Source organism: Triturus cristatus, chromosome 9 (genome assembly GCF_964204655.1).
Source record: "Triturus cristatus chromosome 9, aTriCri1.1, whole genome shotgun sequence".
Classification (NCBI taxonomy): Eukaryota; Metazoa; Chordata; class Amphibia; order Caudata; family Salamandridae; genus Triturus; species Triturus cristatus.
The window spans coordinates 759,408,499-759,432,132 of NC_140592.1; the positions used below are offsets into that span (position 1 = coordinate 759,408,499).

Consider the following 23,634-nt stretch of genomic DNA (forward strand, 5'->3'; position numbering starts at 1 on the left):
AGGGTGGGGAGAGTTGGCTTACATTAAATAAAAAACAAAAAGCTATCTTTATAACAATATTTAGCAGTTGTTTGGGCCCAATCAACCTTACTAGGTAACAGAAAATGCTGAAATAGAAAGGCTACATCTATGCAGGCTCTTCATTTATAGCTTCCTCCGTCGGATGGTAAAAATGGTGGAATTGTTTCTAAATTTTATTTTGACGACACACAATACATGCCCTGGGATCTCCTGTTAATTTTATTTCTGTGGTGATGCCTGAAACAACAGCCTATGACAGATTTTACCAGCCAAAATGTGGATCAGAAATTAAAACTCTCTGGCTTAACTAGGTTTCCACACAGCTTAGTTAAAAGTTTCAGGCATCTTAGTTTGGAGAACAAAAAGGTATTCAAACAAAAGTGTAATTGGGCTCAGCTATGCAAGTGAGGTAACACTGGAACATCATAACAACACAGGAAAACAGCCTTTAACAAGATTCAGGCTTTACAGGGTTTGGATTTCTTAATGTGCCAGGGCATGGGGAGTGTTAGTAGTCAAGTATACATGCCCTATGTTTTAACATGTTATTTTGGTTGAATAAGAATAAATAAGGATACTTGCTTATACTTTTTATGTAAACTATCATATATTTCAGAGTTTTGTAGTGATTTGTTACAGGAGTATTGTTTAGAAATTGATAGTTGACTAAAACGTTAATTGATGATTAGTGGACTACTTCTCTTTTGATGTAGATGTTAATATTTTCTAAATTAAATAATGAACTTGATGTTTGTAATCTCTTGTAATGTAATCTATTTTGAGATGGAATGTAAACGTTTTATGCAACCGTGAGGGTATTGTAATTAGTTGACCGTCTCGTAGTATTTTTAAACCATTGATCAAAACACAATAAAACTGGAATCTGAGCTTAAAACACACAGCCTGGTCCTTTTCGCAAGAAGTACATTGTTAAATTTATTAATCTCAAAAATGAGTCAAACTTGTGACTCGACAGTTGCTAACATCCCAGCAGTAGGTGGTTACCCTATTAAGCCATGCTGTCAGCTGTAGCCCTTCCATCTCAATGCCTTCTTTCCATCCTAGTTTATCTACCACCCACCAAAAGCTCACGTTCAAAATGAACACCAACTACCCAAAGAACACTATTTTTTTAACGAACCTCAGATGCAAATAAACTAATCAAGACATTGTCAGATTTGGCGAATGTCTGGAAAGGAAGGAACTATGCATGTAAATCACTGGAACAATTCATTAGAAAGCAGAAACGCTTCTTTGTGTGTGTCCAAGTAAACACATTATCTGCAACACCTGCAACTTGAAGGTATGGTATCAACAGCAGACACATTCATACAAAATAGGGCCACAGGTAGCAGGTTACAGGCTGTGATACACCTCACAGTTATTTTAAGTAAAAAGTTCACATTTAAGAGGCCTTGTTTATCAAAAGTAATGGATGGCTGGGGGCAGTCAGCAGTAACTCTTCCAATCCTCCAGGCTTCTTCTCGCTCGCCTAGCAGGAATTATTTTCAGACATCATTCTCCTGCCTGAATGTCTGCTTCCTCCATCTCTACATCTGCAGCAGCAGGGCCTTTCTTAGCCTTCTTTCTGTGCTTAGTGGTTGGCTCAACATCCATAACATTAGTTGGTTTGCTGCTTCTGGCAGGAGCCTCGACTGCAAGATGTTGAGAAAAATACGGCAAATGTAAGCAGTGTGGATTCCATAAATACAGCACACTCCTCATTAGGCTGCACCATTACACGTTGTTTACAAGAAACATCCCAGCATTCTCTATAAGCGTGTTAAAACACAAATCCAAAATGTTCCAAACTCACTGGTGCACAGGAGCCTCCGTGACAATGCATTCAAGCCTCCACAGCAGCACCACATAACAAACAAATGTTTACTTTCGTCAGAAAAACTGCAAAACTCAATTAACTGTGACATTACACTAGAGCTCGGTACATTGTTTACTGAACTCTACTGTTTTCACTCAACAAAAACGTTACGTTTCTGGTGTGGTTTTGACATACTAATTGAGCAAAAAGCCAACACTCATGGCTACAAAGGGTGTTTCCAATTGGAAAGTGGCAGATTTAGAACAGAGAAACATCTTAAACCTGACCAAATCAAATACGAAAGACATCAGCATGAATTAAAGAAGGAGAGGCATTTTGTGCTAATGCTGAAAGGCAATACAGACCCCTTTTAGATTAAGAAATAGTCAGTCACAGAATTGAGTTCAACATAAAGGCTCTGGGGACGAATTAAGTCAAGCAAACGGATGTTTAAAGTGAGCAGGGGTCCCAGTTTCCCAAGTTTCTTCCTCTGCAATTTGTGACAAAATAAGACCACACTGAAAATCCCTACGTGGAACGACGCTCGTCACACGTCTACACTGTGGCCCACAGATGGGTAACTTACGATCCATGGTGGTCTTCTCCCTCTCCATGTGCTTAATTTGCTTCAGCAACTTCCGCCGCTTTTTCCCAGAGAGTGTGGTGATATCCTTAGAGCTGACAAGAGGGAACAGAAAAACGGCTGCTGTGAGAAATCAATAGAACAGACTAACACAGCTCAATAAGACATCTGTCAACAACCACAAACCCAGACCAAAAGGCTGGCAAAGCAGAGGACAAAGGAATCTAATCTGTCCACTTAGGCAGACTCAACGCCACAATATCTGCTTGGTCCCCATCTTTACCTGTTCCTTCTCACTTCTGGAACTCATCGGTCTACCTGCATTTTAGAAAGTCTGACCTGGTTTCTAATCTAAAATCTGTTCGAAGAGAGCATCTCAGTGGATTCCACTTCTTGCATATTAATGAAGGACACCAAGGCAGGAAAGAAGGTTGTGAACAGCTTTGCAGAAGATGCAGCTGCTTTTGAAGATGTTCTAGACAGGTCATATAGCTTCAGTCCATTAGGAGGCATGCTGCAACATGCTGGGCGCCCTTAAAGGGGCGGGGGGGGGGGGGGGAGAAGTGAAGTGTGGCGTCTGAGAGGCAATAGAGCAGAAGTTCTAAAGTTGCTTTCTAGGAGAATTATTTCTCTTTCTGAAGCAGAAAATGCTGATACCAAGCCGTCTTGGCTTTGCTGGCGATGTGTTCGCAGAAAGCGAGATTGGTATCCAGGGTGATCTCAGTGACTTAGCATTAGATAAAAGGTGTGATTCGAATTGTGCAGGTTCAATACATAGAACCAGGTCTGGACTAGTTCTTGCTTGTTGCTCTTGGCGAATGGCAGGAAATCTGTTTTCTTGGGATTAAGCTTCAGTTTGGTGTGGATATCCAGGAACGGATGGGTGCAAGCAGTGTTTCATGCATTGGAAGTCTGGAGCAGAGGAGACTTTCAAATACATTTGTATGCTGGTGGCCAGTTGGTGAATTTTGATGCTATTACCACTGAGCAGCACCCTAGGGAGCTTCATGTAAAAGTTGACGATAACAGAAAACAAGATGAAACCCTATGGAAATGTTCCAAGTGACTGGAATATTCTGGAGGTGCCCATATGAACAAACTGGTGTTGGTTGGGTAGGTAGCGGTAGGACCACTGAACCAAGTTACCAGTGAATCCCATTCAAGATTTAAGGGTGTGGAGTGTTCAATGGTGTTTAAGGCACACAAAAACGACCAGCAGTTAGGATTCATCTTTATCTGTGGTCAGGATGGTGTCATCTATGATTTGAAAGGTAGCTGTTGCCATGCTACAGCATGATCTGAAGCTGGATTGATAGTGCAAGAGATGGCTGATGTTCATGTCACCCTGAAGCTGCTGAAATCTGCTTTTTAGATGATCTTGCGGATAAAAGCAAAATGAGCAATGTGCCTGCAGTAGACGTGTAGGTTTCTTCAGCAGCTGGAGGACTTGTACTTTCTTAAGAGTTTCTGGGAAGATGCTTTGAGTGAGGGGTCATTGATTTTATAATGGTGAGTGAGCTTTTCCAGAGAGGGCTTTGGCAGTGGATAATAGTGAAACATGATCTTCAGAGGAGATGACTTTCAAAGAGTTGTGGATGTTGGCGACATCTTTGAGAAACGTTTGGTAAAAATGACGTTATGATCAAATTACCCCAGAGTTCTATTTCTAGCTATGTGCTTCAGAAGAAACCACTGTTTGGCCTTATGAGTGAGCTGCCCATGTGATCCTGTTTACCTTCTGCCACATGTATCAGCACAGAACCCAATTTAATGATCACATTTAATAGGAGGTATTACCAGTGTGTCTCAGTTACTAGCAATTTTTTTTTTTTTTTAACTGTGTGAGTTTCCATTTCAGCAATTACCAGAATAAAATTAATGCTCAAAGGGAAGTACAGCCTCCGTGTAAGACTTATTCAAACCAAATCCTATTTCCACGCCACTATACACTGCCCTTCCAGTCTGGGTGGAAGTATTGTGACTAAAAGCCAAATCAAGTGGATGAAACCACCTGAAGGCTTATATTGCTTACAAGCCAAAAGTCTTACTGCTGCTAGTAATACTCAATTCTAGGCCACTCTTTAGTTAGTGTTACAACGAACAAGAACACCCTCCCTTCACATCACCAAAAACCCAGCGTGAAGCATTGAGCTATGGCACCCACCCATCACATCATCAAAACACCCAGCATGGAGACTTAAAGGTTCAGGAATGCCCAGACAAACGAGACTGGCTGTCAGAGAACATTCTTAATATTTTTTTAACCCTTTTAGAGTGAGATTATCCATAATAGCACAAGCATACATGATATTATTTCCTGAAGGGGCAGAGAAACATATAGAAATTGGGAATCCGGAATGCAAATTACCATCGAATTAGGACCAACATCTACTGACTTCTATCAGGACAGCTGCAACTAGCGCTGCAAGGCACCAAAGGGTCCGTATGGAGGAGGCAAGACATTTTCACCAGATCTATATTTCCTCCCACCTGTGCCCACGCTCACCCCTTCTTTTTCAGATGAGGCGCAGTGAAGAGACTCAGGTCTGCAATGGTTCCTGCAATGTTAGCGCCTGTGATCTTATGCTTCTGATGCTTCCGCTTGCTCAGGACACGGCGCTGCTTGAACAAGTTCTTCCCCAGCTCCTATGTTTTGTATTACAAAATGTTTTTATCATTTAGATTCCTCTATTCACATAAAGCACTATTTCAGAAAAATATGTACTTAAAATGAGAAAATAATTTGAATAAATGTCTTATCCACTGAAAAACACAAGCCATCTAATATAGTGTTCTGACACATTTTCTTACACTACATACTTGCAGAATATCACTGTGTACCTTCCATCACCTTACAAAATTTAGAATTTGTAAGGCAACTTAATTCACAGAATGTACGAGTCTCAGCCCCACACTCAACAGAGCAATTAAAAATAGTACATAACTCCTCTAACAAAATAGATAATCCCCTTATGTGCCAACTCATTTCTTATTAAGCTTTACCATTACCATGTGACCAAAGATGTTTTTCAAAGGGAATATCGCTTTGGGCACTATAGATGAGCAGGGACATTTAGGACCAGAAACCATTAGGTCCAGAAACGCCAGACACGTTTTTACCTTTTGTGGATCCGCACTCGGTAAAAGGATGAGGCTGCAGGCAGAGGCACAGCCTGGCCACCCCTCCAGCCACGAGAGGAGTAGAAAACTCTCCCCTCGATAGACAATAGCCTCTACGTCACCACGATGCCCTCCATGCACCTCCACCAGCCGACCAAGCACTGCCTCCCCAATCCGCTATTTACCACTGCCTGAAAGCAGGGGGTAAAACTTTACGTTAAACTCCCCAGAATCTGCAAAAATCTGTTAAATAATCTGGAAATTCTGAGTCGTCTAGGTTATTTATTCCCCAATGCTGGGAGTTTAAATCATAATCCTTGTTAACTCAGTGGGGCATGCTGGCCAACATCGTTAATTTCAGACCCATTATCTCCATGCAGGACCCATTAATTCTGAGTCTGGCAGTTTATTCCCCACTGCCAGGAGTTTAATTTGTAATCCCTGTTAACTCCCGGCGACATACTAACCAGAATGGTTAATTTCAGTCCCAGTATCTCCATGCAGGATTAATGAGGGAACTCTGGGTTAGTGCACAGCACCTAGCTCTCCTTCTTAAGGCTTCCTTAATAAAGCAAAATATAGACACCACTTTTTCAGACTTAAACTTATATTTTTAAGGCTTACTCTACTTTTCAGACATTTCTGTAGGAAAATCTATCTTAAAAACCTTGAATGAAGGGTATACAGCTGCTTACATAAGGGGTAACTGTATAAATGTTTCTGCTAGTCTGTAGGGTCAAAAGTCATTAACACAGCAATCATCTTGCTCTCCATGTTCTCACTGACCAGCTACAAGCAGATAATCAGCCCAGTTTTCTTTCTACTTGTCTAACCTGATTTTTAATACTTTTCGACCTAGATTCCTCACACCCACCTTGGGTTATACCTCCGCTCCTTTCCTGTTCTTTTGTTTCTGACCAATCAATTAATGCCAGATACCAACAACAGTTTGTGGAAGATCATTCATTTCGGATAGCTCTCTTCTTGTGCTCTGCATTACTCTCTCCTTCCTCCCATTATCAGCACACAGACGTGGTCTTAGGATGGCATAAAGCACAAAACAAGCAACTAAAATAACAGACTACCGTAAACACTTTACGAGAGGACCCCTAATACAAGAATCACATCTTTAATTTAAACCCTTCAAAGAGACCTAATACAATTATTCAACTCTGTTAATGAAACCACCTCATTTTAATATCGAAAGTTGTAGTGGTTCTCTAGACCAGTTATTAACCTTGGAGTATTCACATGGTTGCCCTGCCACCGCCCTTATATTACTCCTGTAAGGGGGTCTGTATAAGGCTTAATGTTGTCCCAACACTAAACATTTAATTCTACTTAGAAGTGGGGTCCTCCTCTTCCATCCTGCACTGATATTCTGTTTACCTCAACAACGAAACATTTTTTTAAAAAAACATAACCAAAAATCATAAACCCTCTTCCATCCAGATGCTGGGTGGTGCAGCTCCTGGTACTTTAGGGACCTATAGATAAAGACTGCGGCCACCAAAGGTCAATCCAGGAGAATGCTCAACCACCAAAAATATGAAAGGAGATGCACCAAGTGAATGATGAACTATTTGAAACAAGCAATGGCATAGCCAATAGGTCTCGCTTTTGGGACCTTATAAGTATTTAGTTATGCAACTGTTGTGCGTTTGTGGTTGTGTTATTGTGTGTGTGGGGTTGTGTGTGTTTGTGGTTGTGTGTGATTGTAGTTGTGTGTATGTGCTTGTGGGTGTGTGTGGTTGTGTGTGGGTGTGGTTGTGGGGGTGTGTGGTTGTGGGGGGGTGTGGTTGTGTGTGGGGGTGGTTGTGTTTGGTTGTGGGGCTGTGTGTGGTGTGAGTGGTTGTGTTTGTGGTTGTGTGTGTAGTTGTGGTTGTGTGTGGTTGCGTGTGTGGTTGTGTGCGGTTGTGTGTAGTTGTGGTTGTGTGTGTTATTGTGTGTGGGTGTGGTTGGTTGTGTGTGATTGTAGCTATGTGTGTGGTTGTGTGTGTGTGTGGTTGTGTGTGATTGTAGTTATGTGTGCGGTTGTGTGTGTGTGATTGTGTGTTGGTGCTTGTGGTTGTGTGTGTAGTTGTGGGTGTGTGCGTGGGGTGTGTGGTTGTGGGTGGGTGTTATTGTGTGTGTGGTTGTGTGTCGGTGTGGTTGTGTTTGTGTGTGGTTGTGTGTGTGGTCGTGTGTGTGTGTGGATGTGTTTGTGGTTTTGTGTGTGTGGTTGTGCGTGTGTGTTTGTGGGTGTGTGTGTGGTTGTGTGTGAGTGGTGGTGTGTGTGTGTGGGTGTGTGGTGTGGTTGTGTGAGTGGTTTTGTGTGCGTTTGTGGTTGTGTGTGGTTGTGTGTGTGGTCGTGTGTGTGGCTGTGGTTGTGTTTGTGGTTTTGTGTGTGTGGTTGTGCGTGTGTGTTTGTGGGTGTGTGTGTGATTGTGGTTGTGTGTGTTTGGTTGTGTGTGTGTGTGTGGTTGTGTGTGGTTGTGTGCATTTGTGGTTGTGTGCGTGTAGTTGTGGGGGGGGGTGTGTGGTTGTGTGTGTAGTTTTGGTTGTGTGTGTAGTTGTGGTTGTGTGTGTGTGTAGTGGTTGTGTGGGTAGTTGTGTGTGATTGTGGTTGGGTGTGGTTGGGGGGGTGTGGTTGTGGGGTTGTGGGTGTGGTTCTGTGTGCGTGTGTGTGGGTGTGGTGTTGGTGTGTGTTTGTCGTTGTGTGTTTGTGGGTGTGGTTCGTTGTGTGTGATTGTAGTTATGTGTGTGTGGTTGTGTGTGTGGGTGTGTGTGCTTGTGGGTGTGTGGGTGTAATTGTGGCTGTGTGTGTGTGTGGTTGTGGGTGGGTGTGTGTGGTTGTGTGTGTGTCTGTGTGGTTGGTGGTGTGTGTGGTTTGTGTGTGTGGTTGTGTGCGGTTGTGTGGGTGGTTGTGGGTGTGTGGTTTGTGTGTGGTTGTGTGTGTGTAGGTGTGGTTGTGGGTGGGTGTATGTGTGGTTGTGTGTGTGTTTGGTTCTGAGTGGTTGTGTGTGTGCTTGTGGTTTGTTGTGGTTGTGTGTGTAGTTGTGGTTGTGTGTAGTTGTGTGTGTGTTATTGTGTGTGGTTGTGTGTGTTATTGCGTGTGTGGTTGTGTGCGTGTGTGGTTAAAGTTTTAGTCACTACTCAAAATGAAATCCATTTTATCAGCGTTGCCAGTGCTCCTTTATGTTTAATGCCCTAAATGAAACACAATGTTATAAGCATCAAAGGGCTGGCCGAGAAGGGAGGGGTGGAATGAGAAGGGAGGGGTGGAATGCGAGGAGCAGAGGGGAAGCGATGACCCAGAATGAAACTGACGAAAAGGAGCCAGAATGAAAGTGAGGAAAAGGGAGGAGGGAGATGCAAGCAGAGCATCAAAGGGCTGGGCGAGAAGGGAGGGGTGAATGGGAGGAGCAGAGGAGCCACAATGAAACTGACGAAAAGGGAGGAGGGGGATGCAAGCATCAAAGGGCTGGACGAGAAGGGAGGGGGGAATGGGAGGAGCAGAGGAGCCACAATGAAACGGACGAAAAGGGAGGAGGGAGATGCGAGCAGAGCATCAAAGGGCTGGGTGAGAAGGGAGGGGGGGGAATGCGGGGAGCAGCTGTACACGTGCACGCCATTGTGCACTCAAGCTTGTAGCCAGCAAAACCATGTGGGTAGCACTTTGAAAACTCACCTACTAAAGTCTCTCCAAGCAGCGCATGCGCGCTGACTCAGCAAGACCTAAAAAGGAGCCAGCCTCTATCCTTCCAACTGTGTGGGAAGGTATATGTTTGGGAAAGCTAAGAAATATGCTTTGAAGGTCTCTCACTACTATGCAACCAGCTCCTTTAAATAAATCCCATTGCTCTTTCATCAAAAGCCCAGGCAAGAAACAGGCTAACTATAGAGACACTAGAGAACAGCCACCTCTGAAATAGTTTAGGCTCTGAAAAAAAAAAAAACAGCTCACTCTCGGCTAATAGAATACCCAAGCCAAATTTAACATCTATCTCCCTGAACCCCAATTTCTTTGTTCTCCAAGAAGTACCTGCACCTAGGGAAACTTTGGGAGCACCATCTGTGAGAAAGTGCCATCTTTCTTGCATGGTATGCCCCCACTTTTTGCTGAATTGCTGATGTACTTTGACTGAGTGTGCCCTGGGCTCCTGCCAATCAGGTACCCAGGGCGTGTGTTCCTTCCCTAAAACTGCATGACAGCCTAAACCCAATTGGCATCTCTGGCCACAGGTCAGCCCCTGGTAAATGGTACCATAGGTACCCAGGGCACTGTGACCAGAGAAGGCCCCTAAGGGCTGCAGCACTTATTGTGCCACCCTTAGAGGCCCTGTACCCGAACACACACACACACACACACACACTGCCTTTGCAGGCTGAGTGTCTGGGTGCACAACTAAACAGAGTCGACATGGCACACATCCCTGTTTGCCATGCCCACAACACACACTGCCCTGGCATACATCAGCCACCCCTCTAGCTGGGTGCCCTATGCCAGTGGTGTGGGCACCGGTGCATGAGCCCTGTGCCCCTACAGTACCCAGGCCCATTCCTGGGCACTGTAAGTGCAGTGCTGCCATTTAAGAGTATATGGTGCTGGGAGATCGTCAACACGAACTCCACAGCACCATGATGGCTGCACTGAAGACTGAGAAGTTTGATATCAAACTTATCAGCACATTAAACCCGCACTGATGCCAGTGTGGGATTTAATGTACAATGCACGACAGAGGGCATCTTAGAGATGCCCCATGAACCTAACCTACAATCCACGTCTTGTCTGAGGGGCTGCCTAGGCTGCCACACTGCAGACATGTTGCTGGACCCCTGGGTAGAGCGCCATCCGCTCTCCTGGGCCTGCAACAATGCACATCCTGGGCGAGGTGCTAGGTCTCCTCCCCCAGGATGGGCAGGGGAAGCTTCAAAGGCATGCCGCCTTTGTGAGCTTCTCCAGGCCACTTGCTGTACTCGAGGCGAGGCGAAGCACATTTCCGGGGTCTCGCCATCTTGAAGATGGGAAGCCCTGCCCAATCAGGACAAGGCTACAGTCCCCCTCCCACAGGAGAGTGGCAGGATAGGGGGTGTACCCACCCCAAGGCAGGGACCCATTGGTCCCTGCCCTTTACCTACCTGTAACGCCCCTAAATCTAGTATTTAGGGGCACCCGGAACCTTCCTTCCTTAGATCCAGATTCCGAAACAGCAAGGAAGATCAAGAAGCAAAAAGACACGCCGTGCAGCTGCTAACAAGAGGAAGACACCAACTGCTTTGGCCCCAGCCCTACTGGCCTGTCGACCCTCAAACCTGCTCCTGCTAAACGCCAGCATCTCCAGTGGCCAGCAACCTCACAAACCCCGGAGGACCTGGCTATTTTGTGACTTTGAGCAACTGGGACTCCCACAAGCAGTGGTACTGCTCAAAGCAAGTAACTGACCCCTGGCATTAGCCAGGAACCGCGAACCCTGCACACGCCAAGCCTGGCCTGTGCCGGAGTCGACCAAGACCACAAGGACGTCCCCCCGGCGACTGTGACCCCGCATGCAGCACCCAAGGACCCACCTCGACGCTCCTGACGACGCCTGCAGCCTCAGAACCAGGGACCCCTCCAACCGCGACCAACAGAGGTTAAGATTTCCCGACAGCAAAAGGCACCCCTGCACCCTGCGGCCCCCTGTGCACTGACCCTGAAAAGTAATTACAACCATACTTACCGCTAACTCAATTTTCTTCCATAGGAAACCATTGACTGTTTTTCTGTGAAATTTCTTCTGTCGATTTTTGCAAACTACAAATGTTCTTTAAAAATCGCACCAACGGTGAACACGTAATTACTTACCTGTTTTAGATAGATGTCCCAGTGCTGAACCTAGGAGCTCAGCACTGGATTACAAAAGTAACAAGAACACACTTTACCTGTAATTTGAATTTTCTTCCATAGGAAACCATGGACTGTTTTTCTGTGAAATTTCTTCTGTCGCTTTTGCAAACTTACAAATATTTGTTAAAAATCGCCTGTATAACAAAAACCCATTCTTTCAACTGTTTACAGGTGGTGCACCAGTGCTGGATCCAGGATCCAAAACTGAGTTAGAAACAGTAACAATAACCCCACTTACCTGCTAAGTCAGGGTTACTCATAGTACGGCCCGCGGGCCGCTGGCGGCCCGCCCGGCCTTCATTGGCGGCCCGCGGACCTGGTTCGATTACACTATGCCGCAGTTCCTTCCTTGGAGTAAACAGGGAAGATGGCCGCAGGAGCAAACGTTGTGAATACGCTTGAATACGTATTCACAACGTTTCCTCCTGCGGCCACCGTCTCTGCTTACTGCTTGCCTCTGATTGGCCTGCCTGCCTCTGACGTCACACACGGACCCAGGCGCGAAGCTCAGGCCCTTTAAAAGTCAGGTGTAACTAGCGCTAGTTACAGCTGACTTTTAAAGGACCTTTTGGTGAGCTTCCTGTGTCCCTGTTGATTACGTCCTTCCAGCCCGCAGCCCCGGAGAACCTTCACAGCAGCCTGGTGCCCGGAAAATCTTCAGCGTCTCTTCACCTGCACAGGTATGTTTTTTTTGCCAACTCCCAAACAACCTTCATATTTACAAAATATACAAATAGGCACATGCATATTTCTATCGGGAAGCAGGCACCCTTGCTCGAAGTCTTGTCTAGCTGTCTGCCACTCCCTTGGCTTCACATCGAAGGAGATACTCTCCCCTTCCGCTGAGCCATCTCAAAAGTCGGGAGTAACCGCCCTGGGGCGGTTGCCTTTAAATAAAGTATGGAACTATTTTTGACAAAATTAAGTATGAGTGCATTATGCCTCTATCTAACCACGTATTTCTTACTGCCCTCCCTGTTCTGTGGGCTGGTTTCTTTTGCATCTAAAAAGCCCCCAAACAAGAGATGTGCATGTTGGTACTTATGATTCTTGTTGGGCTCCAGGTCCCATGCGGTGGACAGAGTCGGGAAAGAAACTGTAATCAATATGTAGGGGGGGGGGGCACTTGTGTGTATCACTTTCGGGAAACTAAGGCAACATGAAGCTGCACATCACCACCCTTTGGCACTTCGGAACTACAGTTAAAATCTTCACACATTCTGGCTCCTGGAGATATACTAAAGGTGAGGAATCTGTTCTTAAATAGTGTATCCACCTGAAAAATTGTTATCGAAGGTAAGTAACTTGTTCATTTTGACATATCCCAATTTTGACATATCCTGGTTCCCTGGATTCAAATCCAGCGCAAAAAGCTTTTGAACTGCATTGCAAAATGCGATGCTCTTTTTAGTTGCATCTGATTGTGAAATACAGCATTGTCTAATGTTTTGAAAGGTTTTTTTTTTTTTACTCTAGCTCTGCCCCCCACTGATCCCGCCCCCACTGACTCCACCCCTACCAGTGCGGCCCTCGGCCACTAACCACACTGTAATTTTGGCCCCCGACAAAAAGTTTGTGAGTACCCCTGTGCTAAGTGAATTTCCTCCCATAGGATAACATTGTTGATTCTATTAGAAAAAGTTTCTAAGTGTCAACTTTTAAAATACCAAAATATTGCATAAAAATCACAACAGTATTTACTCACCTGGTTCCAGGAACTATCCCAGGACTGAATCAAGAATCCAGTCCTGGAGTTAGAAAAGTCATCCTAAAAGAAATCAATTGCATTTACTTAGAATTTCCCATTGAGCTCAGTGTATAATTGTGTTTGAATTGTGTTGCCAAGTACAACAAACTGTAACTATTGCATTCAAAAGACTATTGCCTATTGAAAAGTATTTAACTAAAGCATCTCATTCTGAGAAAGTATATTTTGATACCTATTGTTGGTTCTAAAATAAAACAACCATATATTTTTATATACAAACCATTGGCCTAGAGTTCAGTTCTTGAGTGTGTGAGACCATTTGCTGACTGAGGGTGTACAACAACTGCTTTACACTGTCCTCCGACACTGCCTTACTGCTCGACAAAGCTACCACTTTAGAGAGTAAGGTTATATCTAACTTTAGCCTCTGCCAAACCTCTGGGGACTGTGGACTCTGTGCACACTGTACCTATTTGGGAACAGTATATACAGAGCCACTTTCCTACATTATCAACCAGATGCTTTCCAGTCAGTGTGTGAATTCCAGTGTGGTAATTTCTTGGTCCCAAAATTAGGTCCTCTTGTTTACCCACCCCCTTTCGGTAGCAAATGAATACAGTGCGGCAATGTGTCTGTTATTTAGTGACTGTTCATTATGTGGTGTAAATGTCCATTAACAGTACTAGCATTTCTCAGTAATTTCCTTGCACATCCTCCACAGGGCCACTATCCTCAGCAGCAAATGTAAGCAGTATATTAAACATGGTAATGGCCTAAAACCTCAGCCAGCTGCCACCCATGAGCGTTCTCTCTTGCCTTCTCCCTCTCCCAGCGGCTGCAGTGCATTATAAATAGGAATGTCTCAAAAGCTGGGAGAAATGGTAACAGTAAAATATACCGGGAACAAATATAAACTGGAAAGAAGCACTTGTGGAACATGTCCAATAAAAAATAATTAAGAATTAGAAAAGGTTATATTGAATTGTATTTGTATTCATAAAACGCGCCCTACTCCCGACAAGGAGTTGAAGTGCTTTATGGCGAGTAGCATGGTACTCAGTCGAGCTGGTATTGGATATTGAGATTAGTCTTGTGCTTTCTAGAAAATAATATAATTCATTTACTCCTATTTATTGTAGATTACAATAACTGAAGTTGGTTCTCATTAGTGTGTGTGTGAGGGGGTAGTTGAGTTGTTACAAACGGTTGCTGTCATGAACAGATTGCTGCAGCCAGGGCAAACCAAAACAAACATCATCTAAAGTAAACAAAGATTAAAGTATTGCTTGAGTCACCCACCCTAAAATTAACCCTCACACTCAACACGTAGGAGAAAGAAAACAGTCAATAGTGGCAACTGATAAACCTAATGGTTCCAACCCCGGTGCAGTTGGGGGTCTTGTAAGAGATGCAAAATATAACAAAAGTGTATTCGATTGACGAATAAAAGTGTACTGTTCAGCAATACACTGCAGCCCAGTTTAGTGGGGCGGTTCAATATCCAGTACGCAGGGGACGTGGCCCAGTGCTGCACTTTGGGGTGCAGGCTGGTTTCTTTCTCCATCAGCACAGAAGAGTTCAATACCCCTGTTACTAGAGTATACACCCTTTAAGGTAATGTGCGGGAGGTTGTCAAATTTTCTTTTGTGTGTATGTTTGCTAGTTTTATTAGTCTTAAGTATGTCCAGCTACAAGTGTATGTTTGCTCAGTTAGTGCTATTTATTTATAATACACAACAAAAAACATAAATCAATTTTGACTGGTTTTTGTGTCTGCCATCTAGTCATCTACTTTGTTTTAAATTATTGTGTGACCTCCTCAAATGCGTCCGTATAACTGAGGTTTTGTCCTGAATTTAGAACCTGTGTCATGATTTTTGATAGTCATTGCCCAGATGTGCATCCATGGCAGGTGGGCACCCTAGACGAGTAACACAGGTTTGTGAGTGATACACTCACAGCATCGGATTGGGAAGGCGGGCATTGGCCGATGGGCTGGTGCCTATGGTTCGCCAGTGGGCCGGTTTTTCTCACCTGGCCCACAGAGCCTTAGTGTCTTCCCCACCAGGCCACTGTAGGGGTGGGGTAGAATCATGAGGAAAGATGCTCCTAGGGGGTTGCTTTCAGAAGCACCGCTAGGCCAATGGTGTTCTGTCTGTCAGCTGCAGACTTTATCTTGGCCTCCTGTTGGGCCAACGCAGACGCCCAGAAGCAATGTCCCTCTCCCCTGCTGCGGGCCATTATCACCTCGGCTCCACTGGACTAGCAGCAGCTATGTGCTTTTCTTCACCCCTCCCCTTTAGTTGGCTGGGTAAGTGAAAGGCCCTGCTGAGGGCCTGTCGTTGGCACCTCGGCTACAGTGTCTTTCATGCCTGGGTGGGAGGTGGGATGTGGTGTATGTTTGCATAAACCTCTCTGTGAAGCACCTTTCCCAGAACAGAACATTTAGATAATGTAATGTTAGGGTCAGAGCTGACGAATGTGGAACTATGGAAATAGGTTCGGGTCTCAGCCTCACCTCAACATCCTGTGATTCTGGGCAAATGTTTTAATAGTGCAAGGCCCAAAATAAAAATGAATTTGATCTTCTGTAATGTAACTGGTGCTCATAAAATTGCGCCCTTTGGCCGAGTTTACTCCATATAAAACTCCAATTAAAGAAACATAACCATCTGTTTGCTCATTTTTTAAGAATCTGCAAAGGCTGAAACCTAATAATGAGAGAGGATTCTTTATTTTAAAAAAATGTCTATTCCTTCTTAACATGGCTTTTCTTTCTTTGTTTAGTTTTAACTATCAGTCACGGATCATTAAAGAAGCTTTAGACCACATTTTAAACTGCTTTCACCTTACGTTTGCTGTTCAAACTTTAAAGTACATATCGATCAGGGGAGAAAATACCATCTTTAGGTGTTGTTCTTCATTTTCGTGCTGGCAAAGACATTAAAATACTGGTAATGCTGGTTAAAAAAACAGCCAGGTGGCAAACACAGCCATATCAGGAGTTGTGGCCTTTGGGCCACTATATTTCACTTTGCCCGCCCCGCCAAAATGTAGTGCTTCTAGTTTTCACCAATGTTTCTGGCTCTATGAGCTTTAAAATACTTAATTTATCAAACATTTCTCTAAAAATGAGTCAGAGGAGCGTAGCCAAATGCTGTTTCGTGAACTGGCGTGATTCGGGAATGTGGGCCACTTTTTTTTCGGAGTGCCCGGGCTGAATTGTGATCCCAATCCAACCAGCAGTGTGTGCCACAGACAACTGACCATATGGCCTTCGCATAGAATGGCTCTGCTCCTTCCCTCCAACCCGCTCTTCAGATGAGGAATCACAATTAAATGATTAAGGTAAGGAAGTGCAAGAGGTAAGACTGGTGATACTGTGGGATTAAAGGCGACTGCACACTAGATTGGCTTGCCACAGTATCTCTCTTACCACAGATCTGAATTCTTCATGGCATTTTCTTTCCTTCGCCACATACTTCCAGACAGCCAAATTCGGCTCCCCACAACACATACACGGCTTCGCGCCCGATTTAAGTAGGTGACTGGTGGTTTTTAAGCTATAAATCAGGTTATTGTAGCCTAATCCCCTTCAATGCAATAAGTGCAGAAACCGATTTTCTTCAATTTGTACCCCTTTGTGTACCCAAATGTTAATATGTTGTAGTAAATACACTTAATCGTTTTGTTAATTGAAAACAAATTTATTGAAATGCTCAACCGGACATCTTCAAGGCGTCCTGTCCGGAGTGAACAACGTTAGCAAGTCCCAACGTACATATCTCTTTTGAACACTAACTACCCTTGTTAACAGATTATAGGCTCGAGATAATGTCCACGAGCATGCACATTCAAAGATACACATGTCGAAAATCATACGATGGCACGGGCTTGTGGAATTCAAAGATAAACACGTTCTCGCTCTGCTTTGTTCTCGTGATGACTAAATCAAGATGCACGCGAACAAAGCAGAACGAGACACGCGACACTACACATCTCCTCCTTTACACAGAACAGCAAACAATTTAATCACATATATAATTACCCAAAGAGACAGGTCGTTTGACAATTCTTTTAGCTCTAGCGTTGACATTCCCCATTTTGAAATGAAGCCTGTTGACCATTAGTTTTTTTAACATCAAGATGTTGACGAGGAATTTCAACGGAGTTGTCTACCCTAATGGATTGAGCAGTAATAGAACTGTTAAGCTTGGGAGGGCTACATAATGCAACTCTCTTCAGGCTCCAACACTTCCCATCATCCAACACGACTGCATTTCTCCTTAAAGCTACAATGCGTTGGGGAAGAAACAATTTGCTGACTCCCTTCTTCGCAAAACCAGGTTTTTTTATTCGAACCCATTGACCAACAGAAATATTGACATTTTTTGTACCATGTTTGGTATCATAGAATTTTTTGTATTCACCATGTTTAATGGAGAAGTTATTTTTATCTTCAACCGAAGACCAATATACTTCCCCAGAGTTTTGAATCCACCCCGGGTACCATTTTCCCCTCGGTTTTCTTCCCCTCATGAGCTCAAAAGGGGAAAACTTTGTTGAATCAGCAATGGCCACTCTGTATGCCCATAAGGTTTTAAAGATTTGAATTTCCCAGGGAACACTATTTTGGCAAGCTAACTGAATGGCACCTTTTAAGACCCTATTATACCTTTCAACTAAACCATTGCCACTTGGATTATACAAAGAAGTGGTCTTGTGTGTAATACCACACTTGGATAAATAATGAGTCATGGTTTCTGAAGTGAATTGTACGCCATTATCACTAATAATGTTAGCTGGAATACCTTCAGATGTGAATACATCATCAAAAAATGTGATCACAGATTCTGTATGATTTTTTTTAATAATCTTGAGGACGGGCCATTTAGAAAAAACATCCATCATGGAGGTGATATATTTTTCTGAATCACTAATAGGACCCATGATATCTACCGCAACACTTTCCCAAAGTGCACTAGGGCATAAAAAAAAATCACTAATGGGAGGTCTAAGGGTTTTGTCAGCTGTAGAACACAAATTACAATCTCTTATTAGCCTTTCTACAGAGATATCTAAACCGGGCCACCAGAATCTACTCTTGACAATGCACTTTGTTTTAGAAATGCCCAAATGTCCTTCGTGGCACAAAGCAAGAATCTTTTCTCTCAAGGCTGATGGGGGTACTATCTTGTCACCTCTCATTAAAATACCCTCTAAACATGACAATTCGTTCCTGACCTCCCAAAAAGGTTTAATCTCACTTACATCAGGCTTACGAAGCCAACCACCAGTGACCGATTCCAAAACTTTCTTCAAACAATCATCTTTGGAAAGAGCCTCATCCCACTCATTTTTTTTTTTTTAACGCTTCCATGCCATGATCCCAAAGTAGTGCAACTTACACACTGTCCATAAGCTCATCCTTGTTCTCTACCAATTGGACTGGCAATCGTGACAGAATATCAGCTACAGCGGTTTTTTTTCCAGGCAGATATTCAATCTTGTATAAAAAAATCAATAAGTCTCCTTGAGATGCGAGCTAACCTAGAAGACACATTTATCATACCAACATTTTTTAAAACTTTAACCAATGGTTTGTGGTCGCGATTGATAGTAACTTAATTCCCCCATATGAAAGTGCGAAAATGCTCTAGAGCCTAAACACAAGCAAGAGCTTCCCATTCAATTACTGCATATCAAGTTTCAGCAGGAGACAATGATCTTAAAGCGTAAGCTACAATATACTCTGCACCACTCTTGTCTACCTGTGAAAAAACTGCGCCAATACCTGTACCACTTGCGTCCGTGGTGATTATATTTTTACCCATCGGGTCAAAACCTTGAAGTGCAGGAGCTGAAACTATTGCATTTTTGATATCAGTAAACTCCTCTTGGCATTGACCGCACCAAGAAAATGTTCTCTTTGATTTAAGAAGTTCTCTAATATGAAACGTTCTACTAGAAAAAAAAAATTACAAATTTTGAGAAAAACTCTACTAACCCTAAAAAGGATTTGACCTCATCTTTGTTTTTTGGACTAGGGGCATCCGTTATTGCAGAAACTAATTTGGTCTTGGGGTGAATACCTGAGGCGCTAATTTCATGGCCTAGGTACGTTACAACATTTGCAGCAAATTCACATTTCGTAGGTTCAATAGTTAGACCATGATTTTTTAACAAGGACATAACATGAATTAATTTTTCTTTGTGATCTTGACTATCTTTCCCCATTATCAAAATATCATCTTGAAATATAAGCACATAGTTTAAATGCCCAAATGTGCTTCGTGGCACAAAGCAAGAATCTTTTCTCTCAAGGCTGATGGGGGTACTATCTTGTCACCTCTCATTAAAATACCCTCTCAACATGACAATTCGTTCCTGACCTCCCAAAAAGGTTTAATCTCACTTACATCAGGCTTACGAAGCCAACCACCAGTGACCAATTCCAAAACTTTCTTCAAACAATAATCTTTGGAAAGAGCCTCATCCCATCCTCGTCGCCAAAATGTAAGTGTAGTAAATACACTTAATCGTTTTGTTAATTGAAAACAAATTTATTTAAATGCTCAACCGGACATCTTCAACGCGTACTGTCCGGAGTGAACAAGGTTAGCAAGTCCCAACGTACATATCTCTTTTGAACACTAACTACCGTTGATAACAGATTATAGGCTCGAGATAATGTCCACGAGCATGCACATTCAAAGATACACATGTAGAAAATCATACGATGGCACGGGCTTGTGGAATTCAAAGATAAACACGTTCTCGCTCTGCCTTGTTCTCGTGATGACTAAATCAAGATGCACGCGAAAAACGCAGAACGAGACACGCGACACTACATATGTATTACACACTTCTGGTTAAATAAAGGGTTTGCGTGATGTTTATTACATTCACATTACTCCATCATGACCCCGCTCTTCTCTTCTCGCCTGTACAGTACTTTGGGGCTGCCTAATGACCTAAAAGACCAAACAACCGACATGGCAGTAGCATTGAATTGTTAAAGGACTGAAATTTACTTGGGTTTAGGATCAACGAAATTAAGAATTAAGATTATAACAGAGGAGATAATTCTAGGGGTCCTAAAATGGGCTTGGTCTACAAAAGGGAATTGCCATCGGAGCAGGACAGTAACGTAGAAATAAGGAGGTCGCCAGTTTAGTTAGAAAGGATACATAGATAAGTAGATGGGGTAGCGTGTCACAGGACCCCTCGCTGTGCGAAAAAAATGCTGAGCACATAAATTACATTGGGTTGATGAAAAACAGGTTCTTTGAATGGAAGAAAAGTACAACCTCTAAATAAAAATAATCACCTTTTTAGGACCTGTCAGAGATTTGTTAATTTTACGCCCAGGAGCCATCTTTGACCACGTGAATAGCTTCGCCCTCGCCTCCGCCTCTGTGCGTTTCAAGTCTCGCTCTCAGCTCAGCACAACACGCCTCCTTTTCCAGATAGCCTTCACATTGGTTTGTAGTTCCACCCCTATGTGCGGATTGGGGCTAGAAAGCTGCCCGCCCCACTTCAAAAATTCTCAACGGTTGTGCTCCCCACCCTCACAGATTGCATCACACGGCTTGCCCCGCAGCTATCGGTCCAGGGTGAAGTCTGTGCTTGCACATGCGCAGATTCAGTCTCCGCCCTATATAAAGGCTGATAATGTGGCGATTCATTCTTTCGCTCTGTTTCGGGGTGTTGAGAAAGATGGTGAGTACGAGTTGCTCTTGTGACAAGTTCTAAATTAACTAAGAGGAAAATAGTTTGTGTATTTAGCATGGCATTTATCGAACGTCGCTAATTTACCTAAATAATTTTTTCTTAAATAGTGTGGTTACGGGTGTTTAAGTCGTGGCAGGAAGATGTGTATTTTACGTGTGTGGGTGAATTGTATTGTGATTGAGTTGAGAGTTCTGAGATTATGTGCCCATATTTTTCCACTTTAGACACGTGAGGCGTTTTACGACTTGCGCTGAAGATGAGGCCGGGCGTTGTTTGGTATAAGCATTGTTGCTTATAGGGGCCCTTATGAACAGTAGCGCAAGCGTACTACATTATTCACCCGCATTTACCTTGCCACCCTTTCCCCTCTTATTCGCGCGCCTGTCAAAACCCATCCATATACTTCGAAGAGAAAATCTGCCTAAAACGTAGCTTAAAGTGAATTTTATTTGTATAAATTGGATAATTATTGCCGGAGTATTTCCTTTTTACTAGTTTAAAGCTTGTCCGGTGCGCAGAGGGGCTATCGCTAAATTTAGAACCATTTAGAATAGAAGCGAGTGGGTTAATACCACGTGGAGTTTAAAATGCATCCTCGTAGAGTATTGCCCTTCGCCTCATCCCCGTTTTCAAAACTTTGGTCAGTTTCTCAATGGTCTGTGCGTTTATGCATATAGTAGAACGCCTTTGTCTTTATAAACATGTAGTATTTGAGCCTCCAAAGCAGATCATGCACGCAATATTTATTGGCATACCGCTCTGTAGTCTAAATATTTGTTACATAATTAAATTGCTTCTGTTCACTTGAATGTACGCAGGGATAATAACTTCCCAGTTATTACGCACAATGCAATAGGGGCATTATGTACAAGCACCTTGGGCCACGTTTTTATTATTAACATCGGAACAGTGTCGTATCCGTGACGCAAGGTGTGTAAATAAGCCCCAAGGTCTTTAGTCTCATTAATCTGTAACTGGTGTTACACGGTATTGTGCGTGAGCCTCCATTTCTTGGCATGTCCTGGTTATCCAGTACCGTGATGTGTAATGTTCGGAGGTAGAGTAATTCCCAGTGCTATGTCTTCGGTGCCAGCTGCTTCCATCGGCTGGTTCTATCCTCAATCGCTGGGACACTTTGTGCACGAGATAGGAAGAAGATGATAATGCTAGCCATTTTAATTGTCGATCTTTGTGCTCTGTGTGAGAACATTACTTGTGCTTTAAACCTGTTCCCGACTAAATTCTTAGGTGATTTCTTTCTTTCTGTTTCAGCTGATGAACACGAGCGGACCAGGAGGTGAACAATCAATACTTTGTAAACACTAAGGATTGCATTGATTTGTATATATGAACAGTGAGTAACAAAATAGACAAATAGTCTTGGATCACAAACTGTCTACACCAAAGCTTTGAAATGGACAATCATCAAAGTAAATTTCGATTAATCTATGGAATTGTAAACGCACAATATCAAAGTCATGTCACACTTGAACACAGATAGCGTTTCTTTGCACTTTTCCCTATATTGGCATTCTTCCGGCACCTGGATTCTCTAGTTGCAGGCTTTGAGACTCCTTTGGTACCCCTGTTCCTTGGCTGATTCCTTACACTTAACAGCCAGGCTAACTGGGATGTCCTTTGATATTGCAATAGCCTTTGCTATGAAATGGTTGGGGAATTAGACTGAACCAGTGAATGTATCTTTCCAAAATTATTTAACCTTTAAAATGTTAGAACACTGAAGAGTACACTTAACTTAACCACATCCACTAGTTGGTTCTGAACTGAATGGCTATTTTTTAGTATTATAAAGTTTTTTTAGGTATATCTAGGGTTAACATGTAGGTCACTTAATGGGTGCAACTTTAAGATCTATTGTGACACCTCGCTCTAGCTTAAAAATGAACACAAGTGAAGTATAAAGACAATTTCCAATAAATTCCCTTTTAGCTGGTGCCACCATCTCACCACGTTTCCAGTCGCATAGTCTCTTGTATTGCATCCCATAATGTTTCTGAAGTTACTAACTTTAGCTGCTGCGGCACATTAAACTATAGTATTGTCCCCAGATAAATGTCAAGATAATTTGAATATTGAATGCCAGTTAGTAATTTACTTGTAAATTTGCTGTCTGCCTCAAACTTGACTTTGATTTGGTCTAGTTCTAAGTGATTTTAAACTGTGTACTTGTCTACAATAAATGTTATGGTTTATCCTGAACTTGCTGTGCGTGTATTTTTTTTTATTGCCTGATAATAGTTATATAATTGATGTGCCTGATTGTGAAGTCTTTGCGCGTTATGAAAGCTTACAAGGCCAATTTAGACTTGCTCTGGCTAAATGTCGGCGTTACTGTTTTGAAAAGGCTTCCGTCCACACCCCAAATGTAATCTGCTGAGGCCGGCATGTGCTGTCTGAACCCACCCACCTCCGATCCGAGTACTGGGCTCGGAAAGTGCTCTGTAACCCTACATTCCCAAGGGAGTCAATCACAATGTTGTGTAGCATCAGTTTGTACCACTGCAGCTGTAAAAAAAAAAAAAAAGTTGCGCCTTTGTGTGAACTCGCCAAATTTCTCACATTGCTGGGTCTTGGGGTGGTAGTTGCTGGACTGTTTCATTATCTATTACGGTTGATTTCGGTACATGTACAGCGGGAAAAAAACCCACTAACTAGGTTATTTAACAAATTGGATTCACTTCCCTGAAACATTTACCAAGCCATCGTAGCGAACAGTTCGACCCTTTTCTAGGCAAAGATGAATTGGCCTAAGCATTTAC

General features: G+C 43.2%; 1 protein-coding gene, 1 long non-coding RNA gene and 1 other non-coding gene across 3 annotated transcripts; 2 read left to right on the forward strand and 1 right to left on the reverse strand.

Moving 5' to 3' along the window:
* Positions 1-931: 931 nt before the first annotated feature.
* C9H11orf98 (chromosome 9 C11orf98 homolog) lies at positions 932-20,738 on the reverse strand. The gene is made up of 4 exons (XM_085626082.1): positions 20,451-20,738; positions 4,930-5,069; positions 2,427-2,518; positions 932-1,676 (listed from the first exon to the last, which is right to left on the reverse strand). Exons 1-4 carry the CDS (start codon positions 20,496-20,498, stop codon positions 1,537-1,539), a joined length of 420 nt encoding a protein of 139 aa, XP_085482208.1. The 5' UTR covers positions 20,499-20,738; the 3' UTR covers positions 932-1,536.
* LOC146798786 (uncharacterized) lies at positions 20,707-23,074 on the forward strand. The gene is made up of 2 exons (XR_014968766.1): positions 20,707-20,842; positions 22,127-23,074. It is a non-coding gene; the product is annotated as an uncharacterized LOC146798786 (long non-coding RNA).
* Positions 21,856-21,990, forward strand: LOC146798787 (small nucleolar RNA SNORA57). Its single transcript, XR_014969401.1, has one exon. It is a non-coding gene; the product is annotated as a small nucleolar RNA SNORA57 (small nucleolar RNA).
* Positions 23,075-23,634: the final 560 nt, after the last annotated feature.